The sequence below is a fragment of the Saimiri boliviensis genome, chromosome 9 (assembly GCF_048565385.1).
Source record: "Saimiri boliviensis isolate mSaiBol1 chromosome 9, mSaiBol1.pri, whole genome shotgun sequence".
Lineage (NCBI taxonomy): Eukaryota > Metazoa > Chordata > Mammalia > Primates > Cebidae > Saimiri > Saimiri boliviensis.
In genome coordinates, this window is record NC_133457.1 from 125,365,973 (window position 1) to 125,383,961 (window position 17,989).

Sequence of the window (17,989 nt, forward strand, 5' to 3'; positions counted from 1 at the left end):
CCCTCCGGGGTCCGGCGGCCCGTCTTCCGCACCTGCGCACTAGGGAAGCGCGGGGGCGGCCGGAACCTAGAGGCACCGGAAGGAGTCGGCCGCCTGCGACGGCCGGAAGTGACGCGCTCTCCCGAGGCGGTGAGTGAGGGCGCGGTGGGCGCGGGGCGCGGGGCGCGGGGCTCGGGGCCCGGGGGGCGGTCGTGGCCGGGGCGTGAGGAGGGGCTCCGGCTTGGGCCGCGGGGCTCGGGGGCGCCGGGAGCGGGAGAGGCCCAGCCTAGGAGCCGAGAGGCCTGGAGGGCTGCCGGCCTGCGAACGGGCTCCCGGTCCTGCCCGGCTCTCCCGCAGAACCGCGTTTTGGGGTCGCAGGTGTTGTCGGCCACCCCGGCGCTGCTGTCACGGGGGTGGGTGCCGCGTGTGAGTTCCGAGTCAAGTTGTTTAGGAATTTGCCTTGATCCAGGGCTCGAAGTACTGAGCATTTGCCTCTGGAACGTTAAAGTGGTGATGGTAGCGTGCGCTCGCACGGGACAGCGGCAATCTGTGCGCATTTGGGTGGTAACAAGCTGTGTGTCCGAAACGCGCCTCGGGCTTCGCTGTCCGCGGGTGGCTTTTGCCCGGTGGGACGGGGTTATCCGGTCTGTTCCCGTGTTCCACTCTCGTAGCTGCAGATACCGAGGAACGGTGTTCACACAAACCTGTCGATGGGAATCGGAGGGGCTCGTTGGGCAGGGTCGCTAGAGAACACTATTCTTTTGTGAAGGGGAGGACCCATGGTGAAAGGGGGACGGGAAAGAAGTCGGTTTTTTTTAACACAAGTTCCTCCTCACGCAGTTCTGTTTTAGCAGAGAGAACATAGCAAAAGTTGAGAAGCAGAAAATGGATTCCTTTGAAATTATCCTGGCCTTAGTCCCTTGGGAAGTCTGTTTTTATAAGAACCTCAGTGGGAAGACTCCTGCTGTAAAATGCAGGTGTCACCAACAGCTGGGGGCCAGAAGACACTGTGTCACTTTGGGCAAGTGACTTAACCTCTCTCTCAGCCTCCTCTGCTTTAGATGGGCATAAAAAATGTAAAGTCAAGAATCAGTGCCGGGCACGGTGTCTCACGCCTGTAATCTCAGCACTTTGGGAGGCCGAGGCAAGTGGATCATCCTGACGTCGAGAGTTCAAGACCAGCCTGGCCAACAGGCCGAAATCCTGTCTCTAGTAAAAATACAAAATTGAGCTGGGCGTGGTGGTGGGCATGTGTAATCCTGGGTACTCGGGAGGCTGAGGTGGGTGGGTCACTTGAACCCATGAGGCGGAGGTTGCAGTGCGCTGAGATCCTGCCAGTGCACTCCAGCCTGGGCAACTCCGCGCCCCCCCCCCAAAAAAAAAAAAAAAAAATATATATATATATATATACACACACACATATACACACACAAATTAACTGAGCGTGGTGGTGGGTTCCTGTAATCCCAGCTTCTTGAGAGGCTGAGGCACGAGAATTGCTTGAACCCAGGAGGCAAAGGTTGCAGGTGAGGTCCTGCTGCTGCCCTCCAGCCTGAGCAACAGAGTGAGACTCTTGTCTGAAAAAAACCCTGTCTGTGATGAGGGCAGTGTTCTCCTCTGTACAGTCCCATACGGTACCCACTGTCGACATATGGCTATGAGCCACTTAGACGTGGCCTGAGGGACTGAGTTTTTACATTTTAGTTAATTTTAGCCTAATGGCCCCATGTGGCCTGTGGGTACTATACTGGACAGCTCAAGGACAGCCTTGTTAGAAGGAAAATGAAGACACGGAAGAGCAGCGCCAAGCAGTGGAATTTGCTCATCTGGCAAGGGAGGGCCACATCACTCTGCAGGTCTCCAAAGAGAAATTGAAAGGGCAAAAAGGAGGAAGCAGATGAGGCGAGATTCCGAGTTCAGGCCTCCGGTTGGCTTCGCAGCCTTCTCTGCGGTTCACCTCCTTCAGGTCCCGTGTCACCAGCGTCAGGAAGCCTGCTTTCCAGAATATCCGGGCTGGGTGGCGTAGTGTTCCAGCAGGCTGAACCCTGACTGTGCTTGTCTTGATGAGCCCGAGTTGTGTTTTTTCCCCGACCTGTTTTCATGCTCCACCCCTGACCCTTCCCATCTGATAGCTCTTGGGTGAGTCTCTGCACCTGCCTGCCTCAGTTTCCCCAACTTTAAAATGAGGATGATGAAGTATTTTCTCCACAGAGTTTTATGAGGACTAAATGAGTTCATCCCTGAAAGATACTTAGAACAATGTTTTGCAAGTAGAGAGGTGGAGGTTTTGAAGGTTTATTGTGAAATTATGCTCAGGTACTCTTTGTGTTTGGCACTACCATAAATGGGTGTTTTTCTTCATTTTAACGTACAGTTGTTTGCAGCTGAAACTTAAAAACAAAACTTTTTTTTTTTTTTTTTTTTTTTTTGACATAAGAGTCTGGCTCTGTTGTGCAGGCTGGAGTGCAGTGGTACAATCTCAGCTCAGCGAGCCTCCACGTCCCAGGTTCAAGCCTCAGTCTCCTGAGTAGCCAGGACTACAGGCACATGCCACCACACCGGGCCAATTTTTGTATTTTTAGTAGAGACGGGGTTTCACCATTTTGGCCAGGCTGATCTGGAACTCTTGACCTCGTGATCCACCTGCTTCGGCCTTCCAAACTGCTGGGATTACAGTCTTGAGCCACCGCACCTCGCCAGGAGTGTTCTTTTATAACAAATTTAACTTTTTGAGTAGATACAGGGCTATTTTGGATTGTTTATTCTTGTGTTTCTTTAATAAGTTGCATTTTTCAAGAAATGTATTTTACTTGAGTTGTGATTGAATTTGCTGGCGGAAAGTGGTTACTCCTGTTCTCTTGTCCTTCTGCTGTCTGTAAGATGTGTTGAAAATAACCCTTTTAACATTCCTGCCAGTGGAAATCTGTGCTCTCTGGGTTTCCTGATCAGGCTAGCTAGAGGTGTGTTAGCAGGCTTGGCTTTTCAGTGAGCCTGTTTTTTGTTACATTTTAATTGTTGTCTGTCTGTTTCTTTGTTTATTTCTGCTCTGTATTATTCCTCTCCTCACTTTGGGCTTGCTTTGCTCTTTCTGGTGTCTTGATTTGGAGCCTTAGGTTACTGATTTTAGCTCTTTCTTCTTTAACAAGGTAACCTTTAAAGCTGTATGTTTCCTTCTCAACACTGCTGCAGCTGCAGGTCTTATTAAATTCTGGTGTTTTACATTTTCATTGTCATTCAGTTCAAAACATTTTCTAGGCTGCCTGCGGTGGCTCAAGCTTGTAATCCCAGCACTTTGGGAGGCCGAGGTGGGTGGATCACGAGGTGGAGAGATCGAGACCATCCTGGTGAACATGGTGAAACCCCGTCTCTACTAAAAATACAAAAAATTAGCTGGGCATGGGGCGCGTGCCTGTAATCCCAGCTACTCAGGAGGCTGAGGCAGGAGAATTGCCTGAACCCAGGAGGCGGAGGTTGCAGTGAGCCGAGATTGCGCCATTGCACTCCAGCCTGGGTAACAAGAGCAAAACTCCGTCTCAAAAAAAAAAAAAAAAAAAAAAAAATTTCTAATCTCTCTTTTTATTTCTTCTTTGACCCATGGATTATTTAGAAGAAGGTTGTTTAATTTGCAGATACTTGGGATTTTCCTAGATATTTTCTAGCTATCGACTTTCAGTTTAATTCTGGTTAGAGAATAGACCCTATGGTTGATATTTGAGGGGGACTGGTTGGAGGTTGCTCATGTCCCTGATATAAAATGGAGTATTATTTGCAGGTAAGCTGCACGCATCCTTCATACACTGTATTTTTACCCCCCAGTCAGGAGCTCTGTCACCCAGGCTGGAGTGCAGTGGTGTGATCGTGGCTCACTGCAGCCTCCACTCCTGGGCTTAAGTAATCCTCCCACCTTAACCTCCTAAGTAGCTGGTATTATAGGTGTGCACCACCATGCCCAGCTAAGTTTGTTTGTTTCTTTTTTTTTTTTTTTTTCTTTTTTTTTTTTGGTAGAGACAAGGTCTCACTATTTTGCCCAGGCTGTTCTCAAATTCCTGGCCTCAAGTGATCCTCCCACCTTGGCCTCCCAAATTGCTGGAATTACAGGTATGAGCCACGGCACCCAGCCTTTCTGTATATATTAAATAATCTTTGGATTATTTATACTACAATAGAATATAAATGCTGTGGATACAGTTGTTGTACTTTATTTTTTTAATTTAACAAATTGTTGTATTGTTACTGTTTTTTTTGTACGGATACTCTCTACCTGAGGTTTGTTGACTGCACAGATGTGGAGGGCTGACTGTGCATGACTTCTTTCAGTGTATTGAGACTTCTTTTGTGATGCATCTTACGCTCTGTTTTGGTGAATGTTCCACATGCACCGGAAGGTAGTGTATGTTTTACCGTTGTTGGATGTACCATTATATAAATGTCAACCTGATAAATATTTTGATAGTATTGTTTAGATTTGATGTCTTTACTGTCTTTATTTTTCTGTTTTTAGACAATGGGTCTCAGGGCAGTTGTGGTGGCTCATGCTTGTAATCTTAGCACTTTGGGAGGCCAAAACAGAAGGATCACTTGAGCCCAGGAATTTGAAACCAGCTTAGGTAACAGGGAAACCCCATCTCTGCAAAAATCTTTTAAAAAATGTGTCCAGCACAGTAGCGCTTACCTGTAGTTCCAGCTACTCACCTGTAGTCCCAGCTAGTCACCTGTAGTCCCAGCTACTCAGGAGACTGAGGCAAGAGGATCGCTTTAGTACAGGAGGTCAAGGCTGTAAGGAGCTGTGATTACATCACTGCACTCCAGTTTGAGTGACAGAGTGACACCCTGTCTTAAAAAAAAAAAAAAAAAGAAAGATAGGGTCTCATTCTCTCATTCTGTTGCTCAGGCTGGAATGCAGCTTTGAATTCATAGGCTCAAGCAATCCTCCCGCCTTAGCCTCCCAAGTAGCTAGGACCACAGGGGTGCACCACCAGGCCCAGCTAATTTTTTTTCTTTTGGTAGAAATGAGGTTCTTGCTGTTTTGCCCAGGTTGGTCTCAAACTTGTGGCTTCAAGAGATCCTCCCACCTTGGCCTCCCTCAGTGCTGAGATTACAGCCAGGAACCAGCGGGCTCTTTTTAACCCACTTTGTCAATCTCTGCCTTTCACTTCGAATCTCTGAACATACCGTTTAACGAAACTGCTTACACGGTGGGATTTAGGTGCACCTTTAGTGTTGCTTCCTGTGTGTCCCCTCGAGTTTCCGTTCTTTTGTTCTTTTTCTTCTGAATTGTTGGGATAGTTCTTAGCATCTCATGTATCTGTGGGCTTTTCGGATCTGTGTCTTGGTATTGTGTGTTAGTAATTGCTCTGGAGCTTCCAGTCTGCACACCTAGCCTTCACTGTCTGCTTAGAGTTAATGCTGTACCCATCCCAGAGACGGGGGACCTTGCTGTCACCTGGGTCCCTTTAATCCCTTGCTGACCTTTTCGTTGTGCCGTCACGTGTGTGACCTCTGTACGCAGTGGAAGCCCACGAGACGGCATTCTTCTGTCTGCAGTCGCACATGCTTAGAACTCTTCAGAGGGAAGCGGCGGCGCCATTTACTGTTTCTGTCGCTTTCCCTTCCCCGCTCAGGATCCAGGCTTCCCTCCGGTATCATTTTCCTGCAACCTGAGGAACTTCCTTGGGCATTCCTTATACAGCAGGGATATTAGTGATGAACTGTCTTTGTTTTGTACCACCTGAGAAACTTTATTTCACCCTCCTTTCTGAAAGATACTTTCCCTAGGTATAGAATGCCTCAGTACCTTTTTTCTTCACGCACTTGAAAATAACCACCTGCTGTTAAAAGCAGCGTGGATCCTGGCCTGAATCCCGGAAGATAAGAAGGGTGCTCTTGGGAAGCCGCTGAGCCCCGAGCCCCACCTGGCACTCAGCAGCAGTGCACCAGCAGTGGTCTCACAGGCGCGGCGGGCACACAGGCGCGGCTGCTGGGGACACTGGGGAGAAAGCCCACGGGGATGCCTTTGCACCTTGTCCACAAATCTAAACTCATCTCAAAATCAGTGGTCCTTTAAAATATATTCACAGGAAGGGTAACAAGGGGAGGTGGCCCACAGAGAGGTGGCCCAGCATGGCGGCTCGGTCAGTTGGGGAACGAGAGCACCTGTGTGGAGCAGGGAGGTGGCGCTGAGGGCAGATCACAGTAGGGCTTGAGTAGCTCCACACGTGTCTTAAAGAGCATGGAGGCCCAGTTTCTTATAGGCAGAGAATGGAGTGACCAGGACCACAAGAGAAAATTAGAATGACCCCAGAGTGCTGAACTGGGAACAAGGACGTCCTGCGGTCCAGCAGTCAGGAGAGGCTGAGGAACCTTCCAGCCCAAAGAGCCGGAGGAGGCGGCGGCTGCAGGCAGCGGGGATTGGGACGCACTCTCCTTCGGGGACCGGGGCTCCTGTGGGAGCGCCTGAGGAGGGGCTGTTGGTCATGGCCGGTCTCGGGCAAACACACATGGAATGTCCTGGGTGCAGGGAAGTCTGGTCAGCGACTGACTCAAATGATTAGGAGAAAGTTCTTTGGATTCTTCCAACTTTTCTGTAACTGTGATTGTGTCAGAATTAAAGCAGAATAGCCAAGGACCCCATAGAGGGAGTGACCGCCCCCCCGAAAGGAGGTGACCCCTTCTCAGAGGAGCAAGGCCGTGGAGAGGGAGGCATCCAGGCTGCCTCGAGGAAGGAGGCAGGCCGTGTCCCCTCGTGTTCCCACACTGGCCTCGTGGCGTTTTCTGCCGAGCGCCAGGGGCCCTTTCTGTACACGCCTCTCATACTCAGGATGGGGAGCGCCTTGTGAGGCTCTTCCTGTGGGACCTGCTGAAGAATGGGGGGCCCGGGGAGCAGGCGGTGTTTCTGCTCGCGGTGAAGGGAGTAGGGCTGTCCTCTGCTAGAAGGCAGGGTCGCCAGCTTCCTCACTGTGCCCTTGGCACCTGCAGGGTAGCCAGCTGCCATGAGTGGCTGAATGCACGAGTGACCGCTGAAATGAGGCTTCGAGAGTGACAGCAACTGGCACTTAGAGTCTGCAGCTGTGCCAGCCCTGTCGCTGTGGGGATCTCTTTCCACCCACACCACCATCAGGCACCAAAACTGTGGATTTTCCACACCAACAATTCACCAGACACCACCAGGCACCCTATAATTCACCAGTCCCCTCCAGACACTGCCGGGCACCCTACGATTCACCAGTCCCCTACAGACACCGCCGGGCACCCTACAATACACCAGTCCCCTCCAGACACCGCCGGGCACCCTACAATACACCAGACACCGCTGGGCACCCTACAATTCACCAGTCCCCTCCAGACACCACCAGGCACCCTATAATTCAGTTCAGTCTGACCCTGCCGTGGTTATCATGGACCCCAGGGTTAGGGGCTCAATCACACCAAAACACCTCCCACTTCAGATGCTAATTGCAGGGCACCCACACTCTGTCCGTCTTGGCTGTACATTGGGGGTTTCTGCAACCCCTTCAGGATTGATAATTTGCTGTAGTGGCTCACAGAACTAAGGAAGGCAGTTGGTTTGCATTGCCAGTTTACTATAGAGGATGCCACAGGAGGCAGAGGTAGGCAGCTGGGTGAGGAGAGGCACAGCGAGGCCTAGAGGTCCTGAGCACAGGAGCCTTTGTCCCTGGGAAGTTGTGTGTCTGCCCTCACAGCACAGGATGTGTTCACCAAACCGAAAGCTTTCCAGGGCCCCTCGTTGAAGGATTTCCATGGAGGCCTCATCATGGAGACATGATCACTTACGAACTCAGCCTCCAGCCCCTCTCCCCTTCTGGGAGGGTGGGGGTGGGGCTGAAAGGTCCAGGCTTCTCATCGTGTTTCGGTCTTTATGATGACCAGCCCTGTCCCAAGGCCATGCAGGAGCCCACCAAGAGGTGCCTCATTAAAACAGAAGACTATCCTGTCACTTGGGAAGTCCAAGGGATTTAGGAGCTCTGTGTCAGGCACTCCTGTCACCCACATCACTCAGGAAATTACCAGTGTTCTGAGCACTGTGTCAGGAGCCAGGGGCAGAGGCCAAGTGTCTGCTTCTCATTCTGTCAGTGCGACCGCGAGGGCCACTGTGGTCTAGCCGTGTGGATCAACTCAGCCCGTCCTCACCCCCAGCCCTGTCCTTACAGCTCCGCATTCTGAGTGTCCTTACAGCTGAGGAGGCTGAGGCCACACAGGTGCGTGGCCACCCCTGAGACTTGGTTTCCAGAGCCTGGATGCTTAGCTGCTATGACCCATGTTTAATGTTTTTGTTGTGTTCCAATTTAACAACTTTGAAATTGCACAAGATTACCCACTTAATAATATTCGAATAAATGGGTGTCTTCGTTTTCAAGAAATTTTGTCTTGCAGTTCAGATTTCCTTTTTAATATTTTTGTTGAGCGGATACTTGATATTCCGTAAGAGGGCATGTCTAGTGTTGTGGGTGATGTAATGTTTTAAATCCTTTGTACAGAAAGTCTGCTCCCGAGTCACAGACTGGCTGACCGGGTCAGGGCAGAGAAGGTGATGCCCAGCAAAGTCAGATTTGTCAGTTCTTGTTTGTTTCAGAAACAGGCGTTGAGACCTGCGGCGCGGGGCCCTCCTCTTTAGTTTCTGTTGCATGCCCAGGATTCAACCAAGTATCTCATTTTGCCAATCTGACTTCCGCAGGGGCCATGACACCTGCGAGGCTTTTCTCAGCAAGATCGAGGACCATGTTTGAGGGCCTGGGGCACTGGGCTTTGTCCACGCAGGCTGGCCTCGAGCCCAGCCGGCTACCGCCACGGCAGCTTTCTCCCAGGCTGCTCTCAGTCGGCCGTATGGACCACGCCAAGCATCAGGAGCTCCCGGGGAAGAAGCCGCTCTCTGAGAAAAAGCTGGTGAGACTTCTGAAGTTAGAGGCTCCAAGTCTGCATGTGGGAGCAGCAGCTTGCCTGTCTACCCCCCAGAAGGCACAGGGTGTGGTGTTGGGTCCTCCTCTTGATCTCATCTCTGTTGATGATAGTTGATGATGTTACTGATGGGGGCACATGGAGCTTCTTGAAAATGATGGGGTGAAATGCAGGCCTGTGTGATAGGTCCCACGCTCAGCAAATCCCAGCAGGCTCGGAGAGGCGCTGGGTGCTTGGAGAGCCGTGGTATAGGCTGTTCATTTTACCATGAGCCTGGGTATCTTACATGTATATTACATATATCCTTTAATATATGTGGCTATTTCTTAATTTAAAACCTATCAGGGTGCCAGGTGCGGTGGCTCATGCCTGTAATCTCAACCCTTTGGGAAGCTGAGGCCGGGGCGGATCACATGAGACCAACCTGGCCAACGTGGTGAAACCCCATCTCTACTAAAAATTAATAAAATAACAAACGGAGGACATAGACTTCCTGTTTCATGGCTCTTTAAGCCTTACAAGTTTTTCTTGTTCTGTTTACCAAAACCTCGTATTTGAAACATGATTCTCTCTCATAAATTCAAGAAAATACAAGTTTATGACTTACTTCATGCCTCCTGAATGGAGGGGCTACAGATAAGCGTCACTGGGGCAAACAGCACTTCAGGGGAGAAGCCGCCGTGGCGGGAAGTGTGCTGGCGTCGCGGAAGTGTCCACACAGGCCTGCCTCCTCCCCAGAAGAGAAGGCCCGTCTAGGCGTGGCCCTCCCTGTCTGGTGGACGTGACACTTTGAGATTTGGAAATAGCAGTTCATGGTTTTTCCACATGGTGGTGCCAAAGAATCTGAAAATGTTTCTGTGTTTGCTTTTAAAAGAAAAAAAAAGCTGGATTTGAGGAGTATTGGATGGGAGTGCAGAAACAGCGGGCCTGGCGCTGTTGGGCGTGATGCGTCTGCGCACGTGGCAGAAGCCAGGCGTCCGCCCCAGGATGTGGTGCGGCTGCAGCACCGGGGGCCGAGGGAGCTGCCCCTTCTGTGGTCGGAGCTGCTGTGTAGTGAACAGTAACCTGGTTAGTTCCGTCCTTCAACCAGACTGCGCTGACCTCAGTGAGCGCACGATCAGCTTTCCCTCCAGCAGGGAGCTCTGTTGGCATCACCGGGTTTTTGCAGTGAGCCTTGTTTGCTTCCGGCCCCAGAAAATACTCTGTTCAGAGTCGAAAGCCTGGCAATTGTGCAGGAACCACTTTAACTCCATTTTCCTGCCGCATCCTGGGAAATTAGAACTTTCTGAGAGCAAGGTTCTACTATTTCAGGAATCGTTTTTTTGGAATGGAAAGACACATTTAACGAATATTTCATAAACAAGATGTGAGTGTTTTAGGTTAGAAATGCTAGTTTGGGGTTTGTTTTTAAATCAGTCTCACCCAGAATAAGAAGTGCTGAATTTTTTGAAGCGTGGGTCCATATAGAATACTTCCATCTGCATCGTGGACTTACCCCTGTCTACAAATGCTGCTGACCTGTGGGAGCTGTTTTCTCTTTGAATTTTAGAAGAGATGAGCCATGTGAGTGTCATTAACCTCGAATTTTAATAGGCTGTCCCAGATGTAAGTACATCTCAAATGGATGTGTGGTCTCTTGAAAGGCCGTCAAGTGCTGAGATGACGTGGGATGCTTTGCTCTCTGTAGAAAAGGTATTTTGTGGACTCTCGGAGAGTGCTTGTCTGTGGAGGAAACGGAGGCGCCGGGGCAAGCTGCTTCCACAGTGAGCCCCGCAAGGAGTTTGGAGGCCCCGATGGAGGGGACGGAGGCAACGGCGGGCATGTCATTCTGAGAGGCAGGTGCCCTGGGGTGGCATGGGCGGAGGTGGGGAGGCGCCCTGAGTCTGCATGTGCATTTGAACTAAAAACCTGATGTATGGGCAGGTGCAGTGGCTCATGCCTCTCTCTGATCCCAGCACTTTGGGAGGCCACGGCAGGGGGATCACTTGAGCCCAGAAGTTCGAGACCAGCCTGGGCAAAAACAAATTATTTTTTTGGTCTGAAGATCTGTGGATCCACAAAAAATTTTTGAAAAAATTAGCCAGACATGGTGGCATGTGCCTGTGGTCCCAGCTACTCCAGGAGGATTACTTGAGCCCAGCAGTTCAAGGCTGCAGTGAGTCTTGATCATACCCCGGCACCCAGTGTGGGTGACAGAGTGATAACCCTGTCTCTAAAAAATAAAAGTAAAATGTTTAAAACCCAGCTAGGTGCAGTGGCTCCTGCCTGTAATCCTAGCATTTTGGGAGGCTGAGGATCACTTGAGCCCAGGGGTTTGAGACAAGCCTAGGCAACACAGTGAGACCCTGTCTCTTAAAAAAAAATAAATAACCAGATGTGGCATACACCTGTAGTCCCAGCTACCCGGGGTTGAGGCACGGAGATCGCTTGAGCCCAGGAGGCGGAGGCTGCAGTGAGCTCCGATGGTGCCGCCGCACTCCATGCTGGCCGACGGGGAGACCCTGTCTTAAGAAAACCAAAAGCCCTGATGTATGGATGTCATTTTTATAAAATACATGGATGTTCATAAACAGCACGCACAAAAAAGCAGCTTCCAGTGTGTTTTGTCTTGTTTTTTAATTTCAGGAGTAAAGAGTGTTTCCGGTCAGGGCCCTGACGTGCTGGCCGTGTGAAAGCACAAGCCTGTGCCCCGGCGGGTGCTGCCGGGTGCTGGTGTCATTCCCACTCGCTCAGCACAAACGCGCGGCGAGCTGGGAGCAAGGCGTTCACAACAGAATCATAGAATGTCGCTACTTTAAAATACGAGTAATTTAAAAATGTTCAGAAATGACAGGACTTTTGGAAGGAAAATAAGTTCACTTTTTTAAAAAAGTCATGCTCTGGTTTTGTGACTTCTGCTGCAGCCTCACTCCGTGCTTCCATACGCATTTTTAAGGTTCTTAAAAGGATCACAGAGGTGTCAGCAGTAGGCCATGGCTGTCTTAAAGGGACTGAGACTCTTGTTCTCACTTCAGTTGATCAGCGAGTCAAGTCCCTGTCATCGGTCCTGTCGAGGTACCAGGGATTCAATGGAGAAGATGGTGGCAGTAAAAACTGCTTCGGGCGCAGTGGCGCCGTCCTCTATATCCAGGTGAGCCGAGGCTGCCAGGGCTGGCCCCGTCCCTGTTGTTCCAGATCATTCGGCTCCTGGGGCCACCCAGGAGACCCCCTGTGACTTGATGCCCACGGCCAGGAAACAGCGCAGTGCAAATGGAGGCTGCAGACCATGGGAAAGCAGCCCCGCCCCCAAAGCAAACCCCAGACAGGCATTTGTACCAGGGTCACGCGATACGCATGTTTTACCGAGTAAAAAACTCATGAAATGATTCTCTTAGAAATCCGGAGCCCACAGCATCCACACTCGCTCCATCTCTGGCGCCATGAGCCACCCTCTGAGGAGGCCACTGCCACCCAGCGGGCCCGGCATCTCCTTGCCAGTGGAGTTCACTCTTCTCTTAGATTAGCAGTTTTGTTCCGGTTGCTTCTGTTCACCCTAATGTTTTGGAGACACTGGAAAAGCCCTTTGTGCACTTAGAAGACTGTGTACCCAGCCCCATGAAATCCCTGGAGCACTGGGACCTTTTTCTTGTGTTCTGGGGCTGTCAGCGGAGGTGAGTGGGGTGGGGCTGCACCATACCGTTCCTAAACTGGCAGCCGCTGCGGGCACAGTCCGCTCTTGTCTTCTTCCCTTAGTGCTTGCTTCAGGGGACTTACGATCGCCTCTCCTCACTGCTCATACAGCTCAGCTGATGAGCGCCTGCTGTTTTCCAGGTCCCCGTGGGCACGCTGGTGAAGGAGGGAAACAGAGTTGTGGCCGACCTGGCTCACCAGGGTGACGAGTACATCGCCGCACTGGGCGGGGCGGGAGGGAAAGGCAACCGCTTCTTCCTGGCCAACGACAACCGTGCCCCTGTGACCTGTACTCCTGGACAGCCAGGACAGCAGCGGGTTCTCCACCTGGAGCTGAAGACGGTGGCCCACGCCGGGATGGTAAGTGTCCCCTCTGCCAACAGCATCTGTACACATCGAACTCTAGAAAGTCCCTGTTCTCCATGGGGTTTGCCAGCGGCCAGGAAGTGAACAGCTTTGCGACTCACCGTTTTCCCACGAGTCCAGTGCTGATGTGGTCGCAGGCATGAGCCCTGTGGATCCCACAGTCCTGAAATTCTCCCACCGATCGAGTTAGTTACAGACCGAGCTAACACAGGTGCCCCCGAGGGCCATGCCACCATCTTCCCTCTCTCCCCCAGGTGGGATTCCCCAACGCTGGGAAATCCTCGCTTCTCCGGGCCCTTTCAAACGCCAGACCCGCCGTGGCCGCCTACCCATTCACCACCCTGAAGCCTCACGTCGGGATCGTCCACTACGAAGGCCACCAACAAATAGCAGGTAGGACTTCCAGAAATCTCTCACAGATTAGACTTGAATGATGTAATTCAGAAAAATAATCATGTAGCTCTTAAATTTAGCTTTCCATTTAAAATGTAGCATAGTTTTTCCTGATTTAAACCATTTTTTTTTTTTTTTTTTTTTTTGAAATGGAGTCTCACTCTGTCACCCAGGCTGGAGTGCAGTGGCATGATCTCAGCTCACTGCAACCTTCACCTCCTGTGTTCAAGCGATTCTCCTGCCTCAGCCTCCTGAGTAGCTGGGACTACAGGCATGTGCCGTCACACCCAGTTAATTTTTTTGTATTTTTAGTTGAGACGGGGTTTCACTGTGTTGGCCCGGCTGGTCTCCCGACTCCTGATCTCAAGCGATCTGCCCACCTCAGCCTCCCAAAGTGCTGGGATTACAGGCATGAGCCACTGGGCCTGGCTCTAATTTATACAATTTTAATCAGCCTGTTCTCTATGAAATTAGGTTCCCACCACATCCCCCCAGGAATCTGTCAGTTACGGTTTAGAAATCTTGAGTTGAAATTTCAGCCTGAGGACATTATTTCTTCCCACCGCATTCATCCCTCACTTTGGTCTGTGGAAGCTCAGCACCCTCACAGCGTGTGGCTTGAAAGCTCCTTGTGCCGTTTGAAAAATAAAACTTTTTCCCAGAAAACAATGTACCCATTAAAAATAGTAAGCCTGCTAGTGAGGTGATTCGTACAGCACTTTATATCTGCAGAGTACTCTCTCATAATTTCTGTCAGTAATCAAATTATTAGTAGAGTGCAGGAAGCCGTTTTCCCTTTTTTGAATCCCATTTGAAGCCAGAAAGGTGAGGCATTTAGTGTCCCCTGCTAGACAGATCCATCACCATGCCGGTCTCCCGGTTATCACAGAGCATGCAATTCCTTGGCTGGAAGTTAGTCCAGTGAATCACCCGGCTGATCAGATGGCCTCAGTTCAAGCCGTTCCTTGAAAGGAAAGTGTTAGAACTCAAGAAGTCCAGCCTCCGCAGTGGGTTCCAGGCCTTGCCTCCCAGACTTGAGGTGGGAGGCGCGCTTGGTGCTGGGTGGGACCAGTGGTGACCCTGTGTGCCCGTCTTCCCTGCAGTGGCCGACATCCCCGGCCTCATACGAGGCGCCCACCGGAACAGGGGCCTGGGGTCTGCTTTCCTCAGGCACATTGAGCGCTGCCGCTTTCTCTTGTTCGTGGTGGATCTTTCTCTGCCTGAGCCGTGGACTCAAGTGGACGATTTAAAATACGAACTGGAGATGTATGAAGAGGGCCTGTCTGAGCGGCCCTACGCAATCGTTGCAAATAAGATTGACCTCCCTGAAGCCCGAGCCAATCTGTCCCAGCTCCGGGATCACTTGGGGCAGGAGGTCATCGCACTGTCAGCGGTGACCGGTGAGAACCTGGAGCAGCTGCTGCTGCACCTGAAGGTGCTGTATGACGCCTACCTGGAGGCCGAGCGGGGCCAGGGCCACGAGCCTCTCAGGTGGTAGCTGCGGCAGAGCGGGTGACTTCTGGGCCTCTGGCCGAGCAAACGCGGGTGTGAACTCGGTGGCTTCGAATGCATAAACAAAGTGCCTTGTGGACACGGCGGAGTTGTGGTGCTTTTAGCTCTCAGGGGCCCCACCCGCCGGCCTGGGATGCCCTCAGGTAGGGGAGCATTCTGTGCCCCTGCCCCCCGGATTTCCTGCACCTGTCAGCATGCGCCAGCCGATAGCCAGCTGACTCATCTGTGCGGATTAACACCCCTAATGAGGTGTTGGGGTGCCCACACCGCAGGGGCCCTGCTGCTGACCCGGGGCTCTGCGGCGCACGCCTGGACTCTTGGGTGAGCTCAGCAGAACTGCACAGCCAGAGCCCCAGGTCAGCGAACAGAGCGGCCTTCTCAGCATGGGCCCCTCCCGCCCGCACGGCTTGCTGCAGAGGGGACCTCTGGATCCACACTGGGGTTGGGTACGCCCCACCGTCCACAGCCCTACGGAGCCACAAGCCCGGGGCCAGTGTTGGGGAGGCTCACTACTGCACCAGTGGTGGGGACGAGGACGTGAGTCCAGGCAGAGCGGCGAGGGCAGCTGTGTGCTTTTCTCCAGCACCAGCCGTCTGAGAAGGGCAGTGAGGGCCAGCTCCTTCCTGTCCTTCAGAACGCCACCATGTGCTGGTTGGGAGCCTCAGGCTTCACGACTGAATGCACCCAATATCCGCCCAGGCTACAGGATTCCGGCTGGGCTGCTGTGTGCATGGCGAATTGTCACTAAAGGGGGTGTGGGCCAGGGAACTGTCGGCATTACTCCCAGAAGGCGACGCGGCGTGGGCAGGTATGGTGACGAGTGAAAGGGCACTCGTGCCTGCTATTGTAGGGCAGAATTTCCACTCGGCTCCATTTGTTGGGGATTGGAGGAGAACCCTTGTGCCGGGCCAGGCAGCTGCCAAGCCTTCCCTGACCCTGTGGGAGATAACGGGCCTCTTGCCCCAGTGGGACGGCCGCTGAGGGGGCCTGTTTGCCCCTTGAGGCAGCTGCATCATCTTCTGATTGCAGAGGGCCCACAGGACAAGGACAGCTGAGCTGCTGGCAGCCTGCCTGTCTCCCAGAAGCCCCCAAGTCTCATGTCTCTCACATATCCCTGAGGGTCCCTAAGAAAGAAAGTGGAGGGAACACTTGGGAGGCTGGGGTGGGAGGATCACATGAGCCTGGAAGGTCGAGGCTGCAGTGAGCTGGGATTGCACCACTGTACTCCAGCCTGAGTGACAGGGCAGGACCTTGTCTCAAAAAATAAAGTGGAGGGACAAAAAAGCAGAGAAGTGTGACCAGAGGGGGACCCTTGGCCCTTACGGGAGAGACAACGCCACACTGTGGGAAATGTGCGCTGGGGTGGGGCGTCCCTGGCACACTAGGCGGGCTTTCTGGAGCAATTCTCTTTTGATCTCACCTCAAATCTGCAGCGAGAACATGACAGTCCTTTTACCCGAAGCTTTATTTTAATGTCTTATAATTTCAAAGGTCCTCTATCCTAGAACCCGGAGACAGGATTTGCATCTAGTTGCTTTTCCTTTCAGGCCACTACAAAGGGTTTTGTGGAATCAACCCAGGCCAGAGAGCCGTAATTATCCCTGGCTTTCATCTAGGTGCTCTTATGGGGGAGGCTCAAGACGCCTCGTGGTGCCCCCTGCACTAAGTCCCCAGCCCAGGAAACCTTTATCTGGGCCTGACTCAGGCTGCCCAGAGGTCAGGCAATCGCCTTTTACTGAAGCTGGGGCTCCAGAGGAGAAGTCACCATGAGCCAGGTTGCCCAGAAATTTCCTTGCTGCAAAAAGCCCCAAGACTTCTCCCTGCCACACACAGAGCTTTTGCAGTCCAGTCCTAAAAGCTGACACGTTTCTCTCTAACACTGTTCTCACTGCAGAGGGGAACCCCACACCTTTCTCTCTAACTCTGTTCTCACTGGGGTGGAGGGGAGAACGCTACACCTTTCTCTCTAACACTGTTGTCACTGGGGAGAAACTTCACACCTTTCCCTCTAACACTGTTCTCACTGCGGGGGGAGGGGGGTGGGATTCCACACCTTTTCTAACACTGTTCTCACTGGGGTGGGGAGGGGAACTCCACACCTTTCTAACACTGTTCTCACTGGGGTGGGGGGGGAACTCCACACCTTTCTCTCTTAACACTGTTCTCAGTGAGGGTGTTAAATGACCCGTGGGTTTCACTAGTTTGTGTCTTCCTGTCTAGAAATTTTGCCCTTCTGCTTTCAAATGGGATATATAATCCACATCCCATAAAGTTTTTCACTTTATGTAATTCAGTGATTTTTCGTACGTTCTGAAGGTTGTGCAGCCGTCACTCCTAATTCCTGAAAGTTTTCTTCACCTCCGACCAGACAGTGTCCCACTTAGCATGAACCCTCCTGTCCCCTCTCTGCGCACCCACCTGTCTACCTTCTGTCGTTAGGGACCTGCCTTCCAGACAGATTCTTGAGTCGGAGTGTACACTACCTGGCTGTCTGGGGGGCACTTTAGCAGCCATGCCTGGGGCGGTTAATGCCGCTGTCCTGCATTAGAGAAGGGACTGCAGGTGCAGCCCGCCCCCGACAGTCGGCATGTTTGGGCTGCCTGGGCTGCTCCTACGCATTGACTCCGTGTGTCCCAGCAGCCTCGGTCACTGCTGGCAGGTGCACAGAGGGTGGCAATGGCACCAGGAGCCTTTAGGCTGCTCCTAGTTTGAAACTATTTTTATTTATTTATTTATTTTATTATTTTGAGACTGAGTCTCATTCTGCTGCCCAGGCTGGAGTGCAGTGGCACAGTGTCGGCTCACTGCAACCTCTGCCTCCCAGGTTCAAGCAATTCTCCTGCCTCAGCCTCCCGAGTAGCTAGGATTACAGGTGTGCACCACCCTGCCCAACTAATTTTTATATTTTTGGTAGAGATGGGGTTTCTCCATGTTGGCCAGGCTAGGCTCGATCTCCTGACCTCAGGTCATTCACCCTCCTAAGCCTCCCAAAGTGCTGGGATTCCAGGTGTTAGCCACTGCTCCTGGCCCTGAAACTATTTTTAAAAGGCAGTGGCACTGAGAGACTTGTTCTGACGGAGGGTCCCCAGTAATTAAGGTTGAATCTGTCAGCTCCTCTCCCCAAATTCCAACTGTGCCAGCCCTACCTCTTGCTGTT

The 17,989-nt window shown here is 52.0% G+C and overlaps 1 protein-coding gene across 8 annotated transcripts; it reads left to right on the forward strand.

Annotated features, from left to right (window-relative positions):
• The first annotated feature begins 32 nt into the window (after positions 1 to 32).
• Positions 33 to 17,121, forward strand: MTG2 (mitochondrial ribosome associated GTPase 2). Of its 8 annotated transcripts, XM_074406739.1 has the most exons (8): positions 167 to 1,191; positions 3,985 to 4,077; positions 8,672 to 8,880; positions 10,580 to 10,727; positions 11,907 to 12,022; positions 12,703 to 12,921; positions 13,182 to 13,320; positions 14,424 to 14,913. In XM_074406739.1, the coding sequence occupies exons 3-8, from the start codon at positions 8,677 to 8,679 to the stop codon at positions 14,816 to 14,818; spliced, it is 1,221 nt and encodes a 406-aa protein (XP_074262840.1). In that variant the 5' UTR covers positions 167 to 1,191; positions 3,985 to 4,077; positions 8,672 to 8,676; the 3' UTR covers positions 14,819 to 14,913. The 8 variants fall into 8 exon arrangements, with proteins under 8 accessions (XP_074262839.1, XP_074262840.1, XP_074262841.1 ...); XM_074406738.1 differs by lacking the exons at positions 167 to 1,191; positions 3,985 to 4,077 and adding an exon at positions 33 to 129; XM_074406740.1 differs by lacking the exon at positions 3,985 to 4,077.
• Positions 17,122 to 17,989: the final 868 nt, after the last annotated feature.